The 21,928-nt window shown below is 42.7% G+C and overlaps 1 protein-coding gene across 1 annotated transcript in view; it reads right to left on the bottom strand.

The window, feature by feature from the left end:
- LOC142174449 (uncharacterized) overlaps positions 1 to 19,410 on the bottom strand; it is a 107,744-nt gene extending 88,334 nt beyond the window's left edge. Inside the window, exon 1 of the mRNA XM_075240244.1 lies at positions 17,669 to 19,410. Within this exon, the coding sequence (XP_075096345.1) occupies positions 17,669 to 19,410 (1,742 nt within the window). The remainder of the gene's footprint in view (positions 1 to 17,668) is intronic.
- Between the last annotated feature and the right edge of the window lie 2,518 nt (positions 19,411 to 21,928).

Raw genomic sequence — 21,928 nt, 5'->3', positions numbered from 1 at the left:
AATATTTACCTATGTGAATTCTCTTTTGTTTTTGCACACCATACTTAAATTAATATGGCTAAACCAATTATGCCAACTAGTGTAACGAACCGGCCAGTCGTTTTAAGAATTAACGCCCCGATCCCCCATTAACTGCTTTTCACATGTTTATTTCTACTATTGTGAGTTGACAGGAGGACTCATTTGGAGTTACGGAGTGTCTTGGGACACTTAGTCCCTAAATGAAAGCTTAAGATTTAGAAATTGGACCGTAGTCAGAACAATGTGAAGACGGCATCAGAATGGAATTCTGAGAGTTTCGTTAGCTCTGTTAGGTAATTTCGGGCTTAGGGGCATGTTCGGATTGTGTTTGGGAGGTCCGTAGCTTATTTAAGCTTGAAACGCCGAAAGTTAAATTTTTTAAGTTTCCGGTTCGATAGTGAGATTTTGATCTAGGGGTCGGAATGGAATTCCGATAGTTGGAGTAGCTCCATAGTGTTGAATGTGACGTGTGTGCATAATTTCAGGTCATTCAGATGTTTGATAGACTTTTTGATCGAAAGTGGAATTTAAGGGTTGGAATAAGTTCGTATGATGTTTTAGGATTGGTTGGCATGTTTGGTTGAGGTCCCGGAGGCCTTATGTGAGTTTCGGGTTCTTAATGGAAGTAGAATTGGACATAGGAGAAATCTAAAGTTGGCTGGATCTATTATAACCGCACCTGCATGCATGGGACCGCAAGTGTGGGCCCGCAGAAGCGATGGAGAAGATGAAGATGCGGCGGGGCGTTTGGAGTTCTGAAGTCACAGGTGCGAGAGCTGGCACATGTGATATCACAGGTGTGGTAGAAGAAGCATAGGTGCGACCTAGTACTTTAAGTGGAATTTCGCAGATGCGCACCTGGTACCGCATGTGCGGGTCCTCGGGCGCGAGAAAAAGGTCGCAACTGCGGAAACCCTGGGCCAGAACCTATATAAGGTTTCAGTCGCAATTTTTGCCCATTCTTTCACCATTTTCACCTTGGATTTGAGCTTTTTGGGAGGTTTTTGAGAGGGAATTCAAGGGAACTTCGAGGAGGTAAGATTTTTGGAACCCAAACTTGTTATTATGGTATTATTCTACTGATTTGGCAAGAAATTTATGGAAAATAAAGGTTAAATTTGGGGGTTTAGTGTTTGAAATTGGAGACTTGGAATTGGGGATTTAAGGGGTTGTTTTTGGTCAAATTTTCGTGTATTTGGTATGTATGAACTCGTGAGAGTGTGAGGATTCTAATTTTGCATATTTTATCATATTCTAAGACGTGGGCCTAGGGGACCTTTTGGGCGATTTTCCTAATTTCGTGTGTTAGCTTTGAATTAATTAGTGGAATCAGTTACTTGAAGTTATATTTACCTTATGCAATTACTTTGAATGGATTTGGGCCATTTGAAGTCAGGTACTCATGGCAAGAACGTGATATCAAGTTGATTGAGCTGGTTCGAGGTAAGTGGCTTGCCCAACCTTGCGTGGGGGAACTCCCCTTAGGATTTGGTATTGTTGATATATGAAATGCCTTGTACGTGAGGTGACGAGTGCGTACATGTGCTAATTGGTGGAAATCATGTTTTCATTAAGTAACTAAAATTGTGTTTTTCTTTCTTGTTGTACATTACTTGCAATTTAAGCCTACTGTTTGTTTAGGGAAGCATGTCTAAGTGACTTAATAGCCTTACTTATTCAAACTGCTTTATTTGAATTCTGTGTAGCATGCTAGGTTAGAAATACCTGTCTTACCTTGGTATGAAGTTGGATTGAACTGAACATTCTTTGTGTTGCTGCTATGTGTTTACTTTGGGACTACGAGACGATATCCTGGGAGATCCCCTGTTTGTTTACTTTAGGACTACGGATCGGTATTCCGATAGATCCCCCTGCACCTTTATACTTGGTACTATGGGACATCTCCCGGTAGATCCCATATACTGGATATTTACTTTGGGACTTCGGATTGGTCCTTCAGGAGTTTCCCCTGCATCTTTATGATTTAGACTACGGGACGGTATCCCGGGAGATCCTTTGGACATTTACGTTTGGGACTACAGGATGGTATCCCGGGAGATCCCCTGTTGCTATTTCTGTGTATTGAGTTAGATTCTTTATATGTTCTTATTCATTATAGACTGTTAGCACTTTAATTATATTGTCGTATTGTATATTGTTTTACCTTGTTTTTCATCTATAATCAGTAGGACCCTCACTTTCCTCGTCACTACCCGACCGAGGTTAGGATTGGCACTTACTGAGTACTACTGTGGTGTACTCATGCCCTTCATGCGCATGTTTTTCATGTGCAGATCTAGGTTCTTCGGCTCATCCCTGCCATCTTTGAGGCGAGACAATTTTTCAGAGACTTTGGGGTATATCTGCCGCATCCGCACACCGAGGAGTCCCTCTCCATTCTCTCTTATAGTTATAGCCATTATGTATTTACTTTGATTTAGACATTCTGGAATTTGAGCACTATGTAGTATCCATTGCTTGTGATTTCATGAGATTTCGGGTTTAGGAGATCTTTTCAGTGGAGAGTGTGTATTTGTATATGCCGAGCGGCATCTTAAATGTTTTCATTATGTTTATCTGCATTTTCAATTAGTTTTATCTATTGTTTTCTTCTTTCGCAAATTGTTAGGCTTACCATGTCGCAGAGACTAGGTGCTGTCATAATTGTTCACGGAGGGAGAACTGGGGTCCTGAAAAGTTGGTATTAGAGCTCTATGTTTATAAGAGTCATGAATCACAAGCCGGTTTATTAGAGTCTCGCAGATCGGTATAGAGACGTCTGTTCTTATCTACGAGAGGCTATGTAACTGTTAGGAAAATTTCACTTCATTTGATTTTCTTGTCGTGCGAGATTTTTGATATTACAATTGTAAACTTCTGTCTTCTATTCTCTCACAGATGGTGAGGACACGTGCCACCAGAGATGACCAGGCACCCGCACCCCCTTCTAGAGCCGTCAGAGGTAGGGGTCGGGGTAGAGGCTGAGGACGCGCCCGTGATGCAGCTAGAGCACCCACATGAGCTACCATAGAGGAGCCACCAGCAACTCCAGCCAGAGTACAAGCACCTGATACGCCTACTGCTACTACTATTCCAGCTCTTCAAGAGACTCTTACACAGTTCGTGAGCATGTATACCACTCTAGCTCAGGTAGGGTTGATTCCCCTTGTTGCAGCCACATCCAAGACTGGGGGAGGAGCATAGACTCCTGCCGCCCGCACTCCTGAGAAGCGGGTCCAGGTTGATCAGATCCTAGAGCTTATACCGGCACCGCCTACAGTCCCAGATCAGCACGAGAACTTGGCAGCGACTTCAGAGGATGAGCAATAGAGGCTTGAGAGGTTCAAGAAGTATATGCCTCCTATATTGAGTGGTTTAGCATCAGTTTATACCTTGGGATTTTTGGAGGAGTGTCACCGTATCCTCCGCACTATGGGTATATTAGGATCGAGTGAGGTTTTTTTCACTGCCTTTCAGCTTCGAGGAGCCTCCTACTAGTGGAGGCGTACTTTTGAGTTGGACGGTCTAGTTGAGGTAGCATCCCTTACTTGGACTCAGTTTTCAGATATGTTCCTGAGAGAGTTTGTTCTCAGAGCCTTAGGGATGCATGGCGTGTAGAGTTTGAGCATTTGTGCCAGGGTACTATGACTGTTTCAGAGTATGCTGTCCATTTAAATGACTTGTCTAGGCATGCACCAGCCTTGGTTGCTACAGTTTGTGAGAGGGTTCGCCGGTTTATTGAGGGGCTCATTCCCAGCATCAGGTCTAGCATGGATCGTGAGTTGGAGATGGATATTTCTTATCAGAAGGTAGTAGAGCATTTCTAGAAGAGTGGAGGGTATGTATGCTCGGGATCGAGAGGAGAGGGAGGCCAAAAGGTCTCGAGAGTCAGACCATTATTTTGGTGCGCGTGTTCCAGCTACAATTCGTCATGGTAAGGGTTATATGAGTCACCCCGTTCATTCAGCTCTTCCAGCAGCCAGTGGTATTCCATCTCCTCCTAGACCTCAAGATCCTTATTATGTACCTCTAGTATCTAGTGCGCCTCCTGCACGGGGTGCTTTTAGTTGTCAGTCTAGCAGACTTGGCCCGAGCCAGTCATAGCTACCATGTCATCCTAGAGCTTGTATTGAGTGCGTTGACACATGCCATATGGTGAGGGATTGCCCCAGACATAGGAGGGGTGCACTTTCACAGCCTCCTCAGCCGCAACGTTACCCATAGAGTTCTCAAGCTATGGTTCCAGCACCAATTGCTACCCCACCCTCTCAGCCAGCTAGAGGTGGAGGTCGGGGAGGTAGAGGTCACCCTAAAGGGGGAGGCCAGGCTAGATATTATGCCATTCCTGCCCGTACCGAGGCTGTCGCCTCTGATTCTATAATCACAGGCATTATCCTAGTTTATCATAGGGATGCATCGATTTTATTCGGTCCAGGCTCCACTTATTCTTACGTGTCTTCTTATTTTGCCCCACATTTAGGCGTATCTCGGGATTCTTTGAGTTCCCCTATTCATGTTTCTACTCCTGTGGGAGATTCTCTTATTGTGAACCGCGTTTATCGGTCGTGTTTGGTTGATCTTAATGGTTTTGAGACCAGAGTCGATTTGTTATTGCTTAGCATGGTAGATTTTGATGTTATCTTGGGCATGGACTAGTTGTCGCCCCATTTTTCTATTCTTGATTGTCATGCTAAAACCGTGATACTGGCTATGCCAAGTGTACCGCGAGTAGAGTGAAGGGGTACTTTAGATCACACTCCCAGTAGAGTTATTTCCTTTTTTAAAGCTCAGTGAATGGTTGAGAAGGGGTGTGACGCGTATCTGGCCTATGTGAGGGATGTTAGTGTTGATACCCCTACAGTTGATTCAGTCCCAGTAGTACAGGACTTCTCTGATGTGTTTCCAGCTGATTTTCCGAGTATGCCACCCGAAAAAGATATTGATTTTGGCATTGATCTGTTGCTAGTCATTCAGCCAATTTCTATTCCTCTATATCGTATGGCTCCTCATGAGTTGAAAGAGTTGAAGGAGTAGTTACAGGAATTGCTTGATAAGGATTTTATTCGGTCTAGTGTATCATCTTAGGGTGCTCATGTATTGTTTGTGAAGAAAAAGAATGGTTCAATGCGTATGTGCATTGATTATCGTCAGTTGAACAAAGTTACAATGAAGAACCGGTATCTTTGTCCTCGTATTGATGATTTGTTTGACCAGCTACAGGGTGCACGATTGTTTTCTAAGATTGACTTGCGTTTTGGTTACCATCAGTGGAAGATTCGGGAGACAGACATCCCGAAGACTGCTTTCAGGACTCGGTATGGTCATTACGAGTTCCTTATTATGTTATTTGGGCTGACCAATTCCCCTACAACCTTCATGCATTTGATGCACAGTGTGTTCCGGACATATCTTGACTCGTTCGTCATTGTCTTTATTGATGACATTCTGGTATACTCCCGGAGCTGGGAGGCTCATGAGCAGCACCTGAGGATAGTGTTTCAGACTTTGAGGGAAAGGAGGTTATATGCAAAGTTCTCAAAATGTGAGTTTTGGTTGGATTCCGTGGCATTCTTGGGCCACGTGGTATCGAGTGAGGGTATACAGGTGGATTCGAAGAAAGCGGAAGCAGTACAAAGTTGGCCCAGACCATCCTCAGCTACAGAGATCCGCAGTTTTCTTAGCTTGGCGGGTTATTACCATCGATTTGTTGAGGGGTTTTCATCTATTACAGCACCTATCACCAGGCTGACCCAGAAGGGTTCTCCATTCCAGTGGACGGAAGAGTGTGCGGCGAGCTTCCAGAAGCTCAAGTTAGCTTTGACTACAACCACAATTTCGATATTGCCTATAGGTTTGGGGTCTTATGCCGTCTATTGTGATGCCTTGAGGATTGGCCTTGGAGCGGTATTGATTCAGGATGGTAGAGTGATTGCCTATGCATCCAGACAGTTGAAGGTACATAGGAAGAATTATCCTATCCATGATCTGGAGTTAGCTGCTATTATTCACGCCTTAAAGATCTAGCGTCATTATTCGTACGGTGTTCCTTGTGAGATCTATACTGATCACCAGAGTTCACAGCATCTGTTCAAGCAGAAGGACCTTAATTTGCGCTAGAGGAGATGGTTAGAGCTACTGAAGGACTATGATATCACTATCTTGTATCACTCGGGCAAGGCCAATATAGCGGCCAATGCTTCGACTCGCCAGGCGGAGAGTTTGGGGAGTTTTGTTTATTTACCAGCAGCGGAGAGGCCCATGGCGATGGATGTTCAGGCCTTAGCTAGCCAGTTTGTGAGATTGGATCTTTCGGAGCCTAGTCGGGTTCTAGCTTGCATGGTCTCTCGATCTTCCTTATTTGATCGTATCATGGAGTGTTAATATGATGACCCTCATTTGCTCGTCCTCAAGGACAAGTTCTGCACGGTGATGCTAGAGATGTGACTATTGGTGATGACAGGGTATTGAGGATGCAGGGTTGGGTATATGTACCCAATGTTGATAGGCTTCAGGAGTTTCTTCTAGAGGTGTCCCATAGTTCGCGGTATTCTATCCATCCAAGTGCCGCAAAGATGTACTAGGATTTGAGGCAACACTATTGGTGGAGGCGGATGAAGAAAGATATAGTTGGGTTTGTAGCTTGGTGCCTCAATTGCTAGCAGGTGAAGTATGAGCACCAAAGGGCGGGTGGGCTGCTTCAGCAGATAGAGATTCCGGAGTGGAAGTGGGAGGGAATCACCATGGACTTTGTAGTTGGGCTCCCACAGACTTGGAAGAAGATCAATGCCATTTGGGTGATTGTGGATCGGCTAACCAAGTCCACACACTTCATTCATGTGTGTACTACCTATTCTTCGGAGCGGTTGGTAGAGTTTTATATCCGGGAGATTGTTCTCATGCATGGTATTCCAGTTTCCATCATTTTAGATAGAGGTACTCACTTCACATCACAGTTCTGGAGGGCCGTACAACATAAGTTAGGTAATTGGGTGGAGTTGAGCATGTCATTTCACCCCCAGATGGTCGGACAGTCCGAGTGCACTAGTTAGATTCTTGAGGATATGCTCCATGCGTGTGTGATTGAGTTTGGAGGTTCTTGGGATCAATTCTTGCCACTGGTAGAGTTTGCCTACAACATAGCTATCAGTCCAGCATTCAGATGGCACCATGTGAGGCCTTGTATGGTATGCTGTATAGATCCCCGATGGGTTGGTTTGAGTTGGGTGAGGCTAGATTATTGGGCGTAGACTTGGTTCAGGATACTTTGGAGAAGGTTAAGGTGATTCAGGATAGACTCTGTATAGCCTAGTCCAGACAGAAGAGTTACGCGGACCGGAAGGTTCGTGATGTTTCCTATATGGTTGGAGAGCGGGTTCTGCTTCGGGTTTCACCTATGAAGGGCATTATGAGATTTGGGAAGAGATGGAAGTTGAGTCCAAGGTTTATTGTTCCTTTTTAGATATTGAGACGTGTTGGGGAGGTTGCTTATGAGCTTGCCTTACCTCCCAACTTGGCAGGAGTTCATCCAGTATTTCATGTTTCGATGCTCCGAAATTATCACGGCGATCCGTCACATGTATTGGATTTTAGTTCAGTCCAGTTGGACAAGGATCTATCTTATGTTGAGAAGCCAGTGGCAATATTGGACAGGCAAGTTCAGAAGTTGAAGTCAAAGAACATTGCATCAGTAAAGGTTCAGTGGTGGGGTCAGCCGGTCGAGGAGGCGAGCTGGGGGACCAAGCAGGATATGTGCAGCCATTACCCTCATTTTTTCACCACTTCAGGTATGTCTCTATGCTCGTTCGAGGACCAATGAATGTTTTAAGAGGGGGAAGATGTAACAACCCGACCGGTCATTTTAACAATTAACGCCCCGATCTCCTATTAACTACTTTTCCCGTGTTTATTTCTGCTATTGTGAGTTACCGGGAGGATTCATTTGGAGTTTCGGAGTGTCTTGGGACACTTAGTCCCTAAATGAAAGCTTAAGCTTTAGAATTTGGAACGTAGTCAGAACAATATGAAGACGGCCTCGGAATGGAATTCTGAGAGTTCCGTTAGCTCCATAGGGTGATTTTGGTCTTAGGGGCGTGTTCGTATTATGTTTTGGAGGTCCATAGCTTATTTAGGCTTGAAATGCTGAAAGTTGAATTTTTGAAGTTTTTGGTTCGATAGTGAGATTTTGATCTAGGGATCGAAATGGAATTTCGAGAGTTGGAGTAGCTCTGTAGTGTTGAATGTGACGTGTGTGCAAAATTTCGGGTCATTCGGACGTGGTTTGATAGACCTTTTGATCGAAAGCGGAAATTAGAAGTTTCGGAAATCCTTAGGCTTGGATTGGAGAGTGATTTGTGGTTTTAGCGTTGTTTGATGTGATTCGAGGGTTGGAATAAGTTCGTATGATGTTTTAGGATTGGTTGGCATGTTTGGTTGAGGTCCCGAGGGCCTCGGGTGAGTTTCGGGTGCTTAACGGAAGTAGAATTGGACTTAGGAGAAATCTGAAGTTGGTTGGATCTATCATAACCGCACCTGCGTGCATAAGACTGCAGGTGCGGGCCCGCAGAAGTGACGGAGAAGTTGTTGATGCGGGTGGGCGTTTGGAGTTCTGAAGTCGCAGGTGCGGGAGCTGGAGCGCACCTGCGAGACCACAAGTACGGTAGAAGAAGCACAGATGCGGCCCAGTACTTTAAGTGGAATTTCGTAGATGCGCACTTGGGACTGCATGTGCTGGTCCGCAGGTGCGAGGAAAAGGCCGCAAGTGTAGAAACCCTGGGCCAGAACCTATATAAGGTTTCAGTCTCGATTTTTTTCCATTCTTTCACCATTTTTATCCGAGATTTGAGCTTTTTGGGAGGTTTTTGAGAGGGAATTCAAGGGAGCTTTGAGGAGGTAAGATTTTTGGAACCCAAACTCGTTATTATGGTTTTATTCTACTAATTTGGCAAGAAATTTATGGAAAATACGGGTTAAATTTGGGGTTTAGGGTTTGAAAATGGAAATTTGGAATTAGGGATTCGAGGGGTTGTTTGTGGTCCAATTTTTGTGTATTTGGTATATATGAACTCGTGAGAGTGTGAGGATTCTAATTTTGCAAATTTTATCCGATTCTGAGATGTGGGCCCTGGGGACCTTTTGGGCGATTTTCCTAATTTCACGTGTTAGCTTCGAATTAATTAGTGGAATCAGTTACTTGAAGTTATATTTACCTTATGCAATTACTTTGAATATATTTGGGCCATTTGGAGTCGGGTACTCGTGGCAAGAACGTGATATCGAGTTGATTGAGCTGGTTTGAGGTAAGTGGCTTGCCTAACCTTGTGTGGGGGAACTCCCCTTAGGATTTGGTATTGTTGATATATGAAATGCCTTGCACGTGAGGTGACGAGTGCGTACATATGCTAATTGTTGAAAATCCTATTTTAATTAAGTAACTATAATTGTGTTTTTCTTCCTTGTTGTACATTACTTGTAATTTAAGCCTACTGTTAGTTTAGGGAAGCATGTCTAAGTGACTTAATTGTCTTACTTGTTCAAACTACTTTATTTGAATTATATGCAGCATGCTAGGTTAGAAATAGCTATTTTACCTTGGTATGAAGTTGGATTGAACTGAACATTCTTCGTGTTGCTGCTATGTGTTTACTTTGGGACTACAATATGATATCCCGGGAGATCCCCCTGTTTGTTTACTTTGGGACTACGAATCGGTATTCCGGTAGATCCCCCTGCACCTTTATATTTGGGACTACGAGACATCACCCGGTAGATCCCCTGTACTGGATATTTACTTTGGGACTACAGATTGGTATTCCGGGAGTTTCCCCTATATCTTTATCATTCGGACTACGGGCCGGTATCCCGGGAGATCCTCTAGACATTTATGTTTGGAACTACGGGATGGTATCCCGCGAGATCCCCTGTTGCTATTTCTGTGTACTGAGTTAGATTCTTTCTGTGTTCTTATTCTTTATAGACTGTTAGCACTTTAATTATATTGTCGTATTCTATATTGTTTTACCTTGTTTTTCATATATAATCAGTAGGGCCCTGACTTTCCTCGTCACTACCCGACCGAGGTTAGGCTTGGCACTTACTGAGTACTGCTGTGGTGTAATCATGCCCTTCCTGCGTATATTTTTCATGTGCAGATCCAGGTTCTGCGTCTCAGCCCTACCATCCTTGAGGTGCGGCAATTCTTCAGAGACTTTGACGTATATTTTTTGCGTCCGCAGACCAAGGAGTCCCTCTCCATTCTCTCTTGTATTTATAGCCCTTCTGTATTTACTTTGATTTAGACATTTCGGGGTTAGAATACTATGTAGTATCCATAGCTTGTGATTTCATGAGATTCTGGGTTTTGGGAGATCTTTTCAGTGGAGAGTGTGTATTTATCTATGCCAAGTAACATCTTAAACGTTTTCATTATGTTTATCCGCAATTTCTATTAGTTTTATCTGTTGTTTTCTTTTTTCCGCAAATTGTTAGGCTTACCTAGTCATAAAGACTAGGTGTCGTCACGATAGATCACGGAGGGCAAACTGGGGTCGTGACAACTGCATAAATTATCTAAACTTCAGGTTTACACCATGGCATGTGCAATTATCAATAAACTCTAAATTTATTATGATAAGGGTTTTAAATCAATAAACTTCTAATTATCGTTGTGTAGTATAAATTGGAGAATAAAGCGGGTAGCTTTTCACATACATATTATCCTGCTACAAGTTGTAGTAATAGAAGATATTAAGTTTTTCCTCTATTTATAGTCTCAATATAACCAACCGTTTCCGCGAATACATTAGAAATTGAATAAGTTTCTTTGAAACTAACTACGACACAATACCTTATTTAAAATCAATTTATTTCTCCAAAATAGTATAATTGGCTCTTCCAGAGCTCTCAATTAATTTTGTACTACCACATATTCATCAATATCTATATGGTGAATATCTCTTTCAAGGAGAAAGTTATATCATTATGGTCATGATCAAAATCATTATAGGCAAGATATGTTGCTTTTATTACTTTTGTCCTATAATAATCACATTGCCATAATATTTTGGCATAACCACAATAGTTACATGATCAATGACCATTCATGCCATAATAATGAAATTATTTTCTTATTTCATCTCAAACCTCTTTCTAGATGTGGGTGTGATATATTCACCACCACTAGCACGTTCATATTCTTCCAAAAATGAATATATATTCATAAATCACATTTTGTCACATTCACATCATTAATATACTATAATCATCTATATGTGATTTACAAAATCTCATGTCAAACCGATGACAAACAATACTTTCACAAAGTGAAGGATAATTTTGAGAATCCTTATTATTCTCATTACCAAAATGATGGCGATTATAATTACGTCCGTTGCCACGTCCACATCCATTGATACCTTCACGGTAATAATTTTGTCTTGTTTAAGACTTATCACATATTGCTACAACATTCTTCTTAAGGAAATGAGAATGAAGCAAATTCAATGGGACGAGTTTCCACTTCTTTTGCTCATAATCATACATGAATTTGATCATGGAAAGATATAGAAATTTTACCACTTCGGGTGGTTATAATTTCTCACAAACTCTATTAGAGTTATAATCAAAATTTATTGTCTTTGCTTGTATTTAAAATCAAATTATAGAATTTCAAGAATTTAACAGAGAAAAGTAAGGTAAAATACTTACATTAAATCCAGAATTATTTTCGAAGGAAGTTCATGGATCAATTGACAATCATTATGCTCAATATTATGTACAAGTTGAGCACCATGCACTTATCCCAAAGCATGGTGACCAAAACAGGTGCCTCTACTCAATTGGTTAAAGTCTCATGTTGATAACGTGTTATGAAACAATCAAAGAAGAGAGAGAGAGAATTCCTATTAATTTTGGGATGAATTACAATAGAATAGAACTCCTCTATTTATAGACATTCCCTAAAAGCTCTCTAAAATATAGACATTCACCATAAATAAAATATTACTTATAACAAAAATAATATTTTCTTGCAACTTTTTTCTTTGCATGACTCAACACACTCTCTAGATTTCCCGCAATAGCATCCAGGAGCAGGAGCTAAGCTATCAAATTTATCCCACAATATACACGATTTAAAAAATAGATTGAGATATAGTTAATGTTCTAGCTCACAAACATAATTTCCTTGTATAACTAAAAAATGGTAGATCCATCTATTTTATTCTCGATATCCTGATTGGTTGGCTAACGTGGTGCCAGTGCCGAAGAAAGATGGGAAGATCAGAGTGTGTATTGATTACCGCAATTTGAACAGGGCAAGCCCCAAGGACAACTTTCCATTACCCAACATCCATATCTTGATCGATAATTGTGCCGGACATGAGATCGGGTCTTTTATGGATTGCTATGCTGGGTATCATCAGATTCTGATGGATGAAGAAGATGCGGAAAATGCCGACCTTCATTAGGCTGTGGGGGACTTATTGCTACCGGGTAATGCCATTTGGTTTGAAGAATGCTGGGGCAACGTACATGAGAGCAATGACTACTGTGTTTCATGACATGATACATAAAGAGTTGAGGTATACGTGGACGATGTGATCATAAAATCCAAGCATCAGGAGGACCACGTAGCAGACCTAAGGATCTCCCATTTTTCATTTATTTGCTTACCATCGCCTCATGGTGCCCGTGTGGATTTTCACCAATAAGACTCTCTCATTTTATTTCTCTCATTTTGATTGCATTTGATCCAAACAACTGCGTTTTCCAATTTTGAAAACCTTTCGCCGATTGATCGGAAGGACTTGAACAAGGTTTGGGGTAAAAAGAATTTGGATTGAATTACAACTTTGGAGCCATTCGGGCGGGATCATCGCCGAACCATTATAAAATCTGCCCCAGTTTCACTTTTTGGGGAACTTTGAATTTTTATTTTGGTGTGACTGAACCCCAGAGAGAGGCTGCCTACGTATCCTTTCGGAATCACGTTGAACATAGTTCAGGAAAATATTTTGTTTTTTTATGTTTTGTTTTTATCGAAACATCTTCAAGTTCCAAAGAGGGTAATGAAAGAAAAATAAACAGCTCAATGGGTTAGCAAAGGATTGGAGTGTTTGGGATAGCGAGAATGAAAGCCTTTGTCATCCCAATCAGATAGTGCTATGGCTACAGAAAGACTAGACATAGTACCTTTTGACCGTGTCTGCGTTCAAAGCTGCCTCGGGATCATTTCCTTCGATATCTCCCAAGTACAATGCTCCTCTGGGCAATATCTTTCTGATGATGTATGGGCCTTTCCAATTGGGAGCAAATTTCCCTTTTGCTTCCTGATGATGGCGAAGAATACGCCTTAGAACGAGTTGCCCCACTTCAAAATTTCTAGGCCGCACTTTCTTGTTGTAAGCACGGGCCATTCTTTATTGGTACAACTGCCCGTGGTAGACTGTGGCCATCCGCTTTTCATCGATCAGGGTCAGTTGTTCCAAACGGGTTTTGACCCACTCACTGTCTTCAATTTCAGCTTCTACAATGATCCAGAGGGAGGGGATTTTGACCTCCGCAGGTATTACGGCTTCAGTGCCATAAACCAAAAGATACGGGGTTGCTCTGATCGATGTGCGCACCGTAGTGTGATATCCCAACAATGCAAAAGGCAACTTTTCATGCCACTGTCTGGAACTTTGAATCACCTTTCTCAAAATCTTTTTGATGTTCTTATTTGCTGCTTCAACAGCACCGTTGCTTTTGGGACGATAAGGAGTAGAGTTCCGATATGTTATATTGAACTGTTCACATATCTCCCTCATCAAATGACTATTCAAATTTGCAGCATTATCCGTAATGATAGTTGCAGGAATACCAAAATGGCAGATGAGGTTAGAGTGCACGAAGTCTACCACAACTTTCTTGGTGACAGATTTGAGAGTAATTGCTTCAACCCACTTCGTGAAATAGTCGATGGCGACCAATATGAATCTATGCCCATTTGAGGCTTTTGGCTAGATTGGCCCAATGACGTCCATGCCCCAGGCGACGAATGGCTAAGGTGCTGACATGGGATGCAGTTCTGTGGGCGGTGCATGAATCAAATACCCATGCACCTGACACTGATGGCACTTCCGAACAAAACTAAAATAGTCTTTTTCCATAGTCATCCAATAATAACCCGCTCGGAGGATTTTCTTTTCCAAAACCTACCCATTCATGTGGGGTCCGCACACTCCTGCGTGTACTTCATACATGATTCTTCCAGCCTCTTCGGCGCCAACACATCTTAACAAGTTGAGGTCTGGGGTCCTTTTGTACAAGACATCACCACTCAAAAAGAAACCACTTGCATGTCGTCTAATGGTTCTCTTTTGGTCCCCACTAGCTTGCTCGGGGTATTCTTTGGTTTTCAAAAATCTTTTGATGTCATGATACCATGGCTGAATATTTGGATCTGCCTCAACTGTATTACAGTAGCCATGCCTTTCCCTAATTTGGATTTCCAAGGGATCAATATAGGCATTGCCTGGGTTTGGCAGCATCGAGGCCAAAGTAGCAAGCGCATCGGCCAGTTCATTATGGCAACGAGGGATGTACCTGAACTCTATTGACTTGAATCACTTGCCAAGATCTTCCATATGTTGTCTATAAGGAATAAGCTTGACATCTCGGGTTTCCCATTCTCCTTGAGCTTGTCGGATAATCAGATCTGAGTCTCCCGTGATTAAAACCTCTTTGACATCTTGGTCGATTGCCATGTTCATACCCATAATGCAGGCTTCATACTCGTCGATGTTGTTTGTGCAGAAAAATCGAAGCTGGGCTATGGCTGGATAATGCCGGCCGGTGGGTGAGATCAAGATTGCCCCAATTCCAACACCTTTTGCGTTTACCACCCCATCAAAGAACATTTTCCAAGTATGGGTGTCTTCAGATATTGACTCAATTGAATTTACCTCTTCATCTGGGAAGTAAGTGCTCAAAGGTTGGTATTTATCATCAACCGAGTTCTCAGCCAAATGATCTGCTAATGCCTGGGCGTTCATTGTCGTGCGAGTGACGTAGACTATGTCAAACTCCGTGAGCAAGATCTGCCACTTTGCTAATCTCCCAGTGGGCATTTGTTTCTGAAATATGTATTTTAAAAGATCCAACCTGGTTATGAGGTAAGTGGTGTAAGCTTGCAAATAATGCCTCAGCTTCTGAGCGACCCAAGTTAAAGCACATCAAGTTCTCTCAAATAAAGTGTACTTGGCTTCATAACTGGTGAACTTCTTGCTCAGATAGTAAATGGCCTGCTCTTTCTTTCCGGTCACATCATGTTCCCGAGGACACAACCGAAAGAATTTTCCAAGACTGTCAGATACAAGAACAGAGGCCTCCCTAGCTCAGGTGGGACCAATACCGGCGGATTCGACAAATATTCTTTGATTAAATCAAAAGCCTCTTAGCACTTATTTGTCCATTTGATTTCCGCATCTTTCTTCAGCAATTTGAATATGGGTTCACACGTGGATGTCAACTGAGCAATGAATCGGCTGATGTAGTTCAATCTTCCCAACAAACTCATAACATCTTTCTTGGTTCTTGGAGGAGGCAAATCTCGAATAGACTTTATCTTTACTGGGTCCAACTCGATGCCCCTCCGACTGACTATGAATCCCAAATGTTTGCCGGATGGTACCTCAAATGCACATTTGGCTGGGTTCAGCTTCAAATCATATTTGCGCAATCGCTCAAAAAAATTTCTCAAGTCCCGAACGTGGTTGTCCTGAGTTTTGGATTTGATGATTACATCGTCCACATACACCTCTATTTCTTGGTGCATCATATCATGAAAAATGGCAGTCATGGCTCTCATGTAGGTTGCCTCGGCATTCTTCAGACCAAATGGCATGACTCTGTAACAGTATGTACCCCAATGTGTGGTAAAAACTATCTTTTCTGCATCTTCTTCATCCATCAACACCTGGTGATATCCTGCGTAACAATCCACGAAGGACTGTATCTCATATTTGGCGCAGTTATCAACAAGGATGTGGATGTTCGGCAAAGGGAAGTTATCTTTGGGACTTGCCTTGTTTAAATCTCTATAATCCACACACACTCGAATTTTCCCGTCCTTCTTTGGCACTGGAACTACATTGGCTAACCATGTGGTGTATCGAACCACTCGGATCACCCCCGCTTTCAACTATTTTGTGACCTTTTCTTTAATCTTGTCACTGATATCGGTTTTAAACTTTCTTTGCTTTTGCTGTACAGGGGGACAATAGGGGTAAGTTGGCAACTTATGAACCACCAAATCAATACTTAGTCCTGGCATGTCATCGTATGATAAAGTAAACACATCTTTGAACTCAAACAAAAGTTGGATCAATGCATCCCGAGTTTTCTCATTTGTGTGAATGCTTATCTTGGTTTTCCTGATTTCTTCAGAAGTACCCAAATTAACCGGCTCAGTATCATTTAAGTTCGGCTTAGGTTTATTCTCAAATTGTTCCAATTCTCGATTTATTTCCCTAAAAGCCTGTTCTTCGTCATATTCTGGTTCTTGGTTCATTACTTCACAGTTAGACAGCGTGTTTGGATTTGGGCATGAAGTCCGCAAGCATGTCATGTTATTTAAAGCCACATTATTAGAACTGAAAGAAGAAATAAAAAAGAAAAATAACCAAATCAGAAAGAATAAAGAAAGATGAAAGATGAAATATTGATTTCATTTCATTGAATTTGAAGATAACAGGGTTTACATTGGAAATTAAAAGATAGGAAACTAAAGAAAACATCTGAGTTACACCCTGGAATAACTCGTGATGCAGAAAAAGTGGCACGACAGGTCTACCGGGACTCCCTCCTGATTGGGAATGGCGTAGCCTTCCAATTCTGCAGTTTGGCATTAGGTCCCATATGCAGCACCTCAGCGGTGCTTGAGCCTTCCCCTGGTTGAACCATGTGGGCTTCATATAGTATCTTCCTCATGGCCCCACAGATTTCATCGATTTCTTCGACCGTAAAGGCCTTATCCTCCTCTTCTTCATTGTATTTCGGCTTGACAAATGTTCTGTATAGATGCGGCACTGGTTGAGGCAAGACCCAACCATCATTCTTTTTATCATCTGCCCATCTTACATCAGCTGGAGTAGGCCAGAAGCCTACCCCAAAGAACTTTCACTAGCGGTCGGGGTAATAGGTTCAGCTATTCCTTTCAACGATTTCCTAAGCCCTTTCCTAGGTTTGTAGCGTGCCTGATCATTTCTTTGGCCACCATGATTGATGCATTAGAAAGGAAGGGTTATGGACAAGGTTTTCCTTCTTCACACTGATCAACGACCACGATTTCAAAGGCCTGATAGACTATGTGCTCACTTCCTTCTCTTGCTTCAAGACATGGGACTGACAGGTCTCGATAAATCGATTGCTTATCTTCCCCGTGAATCACAATCTCCTGATCCTCATGTTCTAACTTCACCATCTGGTGGAGAGTAGAAGGCACAGCCCCCGCTGCGTGAATCCACGGCCTTCCCAACAGAAAATTGTAGGACGTGTCTATGTCCAGAACCTGGAAGGTTACTTCAAACTCTACTGGGCCGATGGTCAGAAAAAGATCAATCTCTCCAATTGTGTCCCTTTTGATACCATCGAAGGCACGTATACAGACATTGTTGGGTCGATTCTCTCGGTACCAATTTTCATACACTGCAAAGTTGAGAGTGGGCAAATGTCTACCCCAGAGCCTCCGTCCAACATAACCCTTTTCACGTAGTACCCTTCGCATTTGACTGTCAGGTGCAGGGCTTTGTTATGTGCGGCCCCTTTTGAGGGCAAGTCATTTTTGCTGAAGGAGATCTGGTTAATTGTGAAAAATCCTTCAACCATTCTCTCCAACTGATCTACAAAAGTCTCAACAGGCACATATGCTTCGTTAAGGGTCTTGATCAATACCTTTTGATGTTCGGTGGAATTCATCAATAGAGATAACAAGGAAACTTGTGCGGGAAATTTTTGAAGCTGGTTGATCACTTCATAATCCGTCATTTTCATCTTTTGAAAGAAGGCATCCGCTTCTTCGGCACTTACGGGCTTCTTATATGGGAAACGCTTTCTAGTGGCATTGTTCACCTCTTCCAGATTGAAATACTTTTCTGACGGGTTATTTTCTTGAACTTCTCTCGAGATTTCTTTGCCTTTATAAGTCACCACTGATTTGTTGTAATTCCAGGGCATAGCGGTAGAATCCGTCATGGGCTTTTGTGGTGCGCGGCCAATAACCATGGGCTCACTCAGCCTTGGTAGATTAATTGGCCCCCGCATCACATAAACTCCTTTGGGCATATACATTTGGGTTGTCTTATTTAGTTCGAATCTCCTGGGAGGACTCAAAGCCATCTGCTTTTCTTTGCGGCCTCGAGGGACATAGAGAACAACATCTTTGGGAGGCATTGCCCCAATTTCCACTTCAACTTTCTTTTCTGACTTTGGAGGGGTGGTTTTGTTCTTTTTCTCCCCTTTGTCTTGCTTCGGGGCAGCATTTGGTTTCTTTTGTACATCAGCGATGGCAATGATGGCCTTCAATGCTGGGTCAAATTCCTTGTCCTCACAAATCATTCTGATTACTAGCCCATTGTTGTGGGCCGGCAGCGAGTTGTTAGTCACATTGGGAATATCTTCATCCCTTAGCACTATCTTCCTTTGTTCTATCAAGTTTTCTATGGCTCTCTTTAGAGTCCAACAGTCATCCGTGTCGTGCCCTTCTGCCTCTGAGTGATAGGCACATCGGGTACCGGCTCTGTAAGCGGGTGATGCTGGGTTTTGCCTGGTTTGAGGAACAGGTTGTAGCAGACCCATTTGAACAAGCATTGGTAACATACTGGAGTAGGGTTCGCCAATTGGTGTAAAATTTGGCCTCTGGGGTGGTTCACGAGGGTGGAAATTGTTTTGTGGAGGCCAGGGGTTGTAGTGGTTTTGGTAAGGAGGCTGGTTTCTAGGAAATGGAGCTTGGTTTTGGTTGGCTTGTTGTTGTGGCCGGACATAAGGTTGAGAATTCATGACCGGGTATGGCTGAGGAGCATAAGCTAAGTCTTGGTGGGGGTAGTAGTGTTGCGGGATCCTTTCTGAGAAAAAGGATCTGGGAGTACGGTGTTTTCTTGCACCTGATGTTGCCATGGATGTTTCTTCCTTTTTCTTTCCCTTCGCCACTCCTCCAGACCCACGTTGAATGGATTGGGAGGTAGCTCTGATGGCGGATTGGCTTAGAATTCGACCCGTTTTCAACCCATTTTCCACTATTTTGCCAATCTTGATAGCTTCAGCGAACGGTTTACCCATTGCGGACATCATATTTTGGAAGTAGTCAGCCTCTTGAGCTTGTAGGAAAACCATGACCATTTCAATCTCATCCATTGGAGGCTTTACCCTGGAGGCATGTTCACACCATTTAACTGCGTACTCTCGGAAGCTTTCCGAGGATTTCTTCTTCAAGTTTGTCAATGAGTTCATATCTGGAGCAATATCAATGTTGTACTGGAACTGCCTAACGAAATCTCTAGCCAAGTCATCCCAAATGTGCCAGCGGGATATATCTTGGTCCATGTACCACTCAGATGCGATACCGACCAGACTTTCTCCGAAATAGGCCATGAGGATTTCTTCTTTCCCACCGGCTCCTCGCAGCTAGTTGCAATATCTCTTGAGATGAGTAATAGGATCACCGTGTCCATCATACTTCTCAAATTTTGGGGTTTTGAATCCCAATGGAAGATGCACATGAGGGAATATACATAAGTCGGCATATGATACACTTTTCTGTCCACTCAAGCCGTATATGATTTTGAGACTATGTTCCACACTCCTCATCTTCTTCGTAATCTCTTCTTGCTTAGGGGTTTTGGTGATCTTTTCTTTCCCCACAGTGAATTCATATCGGGGTGGTTGAGAGTAAGTATAAGTGGGAAACTGAGGAGGTTCCATTGGGAATGTGGGTGTTTGGAAGGTGAAAGTTGAGGGGTCAAAACCAGGCCTGGGCAGTGTAGGTTATGTCGTGGCCGAGCAAGGTGGAGCAGTGAAGATATTTGAGGTTGCACCGAACATTAACACCTGGGGGCGAACCTCAGAAGGTGTTCTCACAAAATGGGGCGAGATAGTTGGATGTCCTAATGGTGTGTTTGGGTGACTGATCTGGACAGTGGAGGTACCGCTTGCTCTAGGAAAGAGTTCGGGGAATCCTGGGATTGCACTTGGTGGCACTCTTCCATTTGCCCAAGCGTCCCACATTTCCATCAGGTGAAGACGCAGTAACCTATTTTCCTCGGCAATTGTCGATTCTGAGGTTGGGATGCCCAAGATCTCATCTGCAATAGGAACTGTTTTCAGAGTCATTTCTGAAGACATTTCAATGCTTCCCTTCGACCTCGTGAAGTATGGATGCGAAGCCAGACTAACACAAAACCAACCACCTTTCTATGAAACCTAGACTGGATGTAATATCAGCAAATGGTTAGTTTGGAACAAATAACAGACAGATAATCGCACATTGGGGTGTGATGCACCTATACAGTTAAATGTATTTCTACATGTTTCGCAACATGCTTCATTCCGGCTTTTCTTTTTCTTTCCCATTTTCTTATTTCCGCTCCCACTCTTTCCTTTTTTTTGGTTATGGTCGAATCCTATGTAGATTTCCTACGTATCATGACCCTGCATGAATCAGACCGGGCGTAGTTCTGGGGATAATAAATGTAAAAAAATGACAAAATATTTTGGGATTTTTAAATTTTTCATAAAAAGAAAATGATTTAATTACAATGACTCAAAACTAATAGACTTGAAAAGGAAATCAACAGACTCTAATAGCAAGATGACAATACAGACTCAAGAACCGACTAACAGACTCTGACAGAAAGAAAATATAGACTCGAAAATAAACTGACAGACTCCAACAGAAACAGACTAAAGTGAAAATGAGAAATACATTAATGCTCCTAGGGCCCTCGGGACATCATTCTGTCTCGTCGCGGGCCTATATGCGAGATCCCCTTGCAGCCGCTCTAAATCACTCATTATCTGGCGAACGAAAGTTATCACTGCAGCGAAGAAGGTGGTACGAGTCATGTCCTCTCACGCTTGGCACTTCACGGTAATGTAATCAGCAATGGCTTTGATCCTCTTTCGGATTCTGCCCTTTTCCTGAAGCAATCACCCTATCTGCTGATTCTTGGCTTCTAATACCTCAGAGTCGTGAAGGTGTTGATTTTGCAACTATTGTATTCCTTCCTCCATCTGAGCCATCAAATCATAACAGTGTTCCCTGTCAGCTTTGAAGTCTTTAGCCTGCTTGGCTGCCTCATTCTCAAGAGTAGTTACCTTTCTTCTCAGGCTGGTGATTGTCCCTTCATACTTTCTCTTCAGTTGTTGCACAAACTGTGTCCGACCTTTTGCATTTTCCGCTAATTGAGCCTGGGCTTTTGATAGACTGGCCTCAGACTTTTCTAAGTCATCTTGATACTCAAGGGCTTTCTTTTTCAGAATGCTTATAAGACTTTTATCCACTCGACTTCTTTCCGGGTTTCTAGCAGCTATTTTCATCTTCCGGATTTGAGCTTTGAGGGCTTCGTTTTCCTGAGTTAGTTTTTTCTTTTCCCCTTCATCTGCGGCAACCTAGATACTGTTGCCAAACTTGAGGTCACTGATTTGTCCCTCTAATTTACTTATTTTGGCCTTATAGCTTTCTTCTTTTTCCAACCAACCCCACTGCTCTTGCGAGTCGTTGGTGAATTGCTGAACATGAGCTTTCTTAGAAGGTCTCTCCGGAATCTGGAACCTTTTACCGAACCAAATAATGTACTTGGGATCTACTTCACCTCTAGCTAGATCCCGCACCATAGTCTTAGGTTCAAGAAATCTACATTCATTCCACACCTGG

This window comes from Nicotiana tabacum, chromosome 20 (genome assembly GCF_000715075.1).
Source record: "Nicotiana tabacum cultivar K326 chromosome 20, ASM71507v2, whole genome shotgun sequence".
In the NCBI taxonomy this organism is placed as follows: Eukaryota; Viridiplantae; Streptophyta; class Magnoliopsida; order Solanales; family Solanaceae; genus Nicotiana; species Nicotiana tabacum.
Note: the sequence above shows the minus strand (reverse complement) of the source record. Positions and strands in the feature narration are given on the sequence as shown.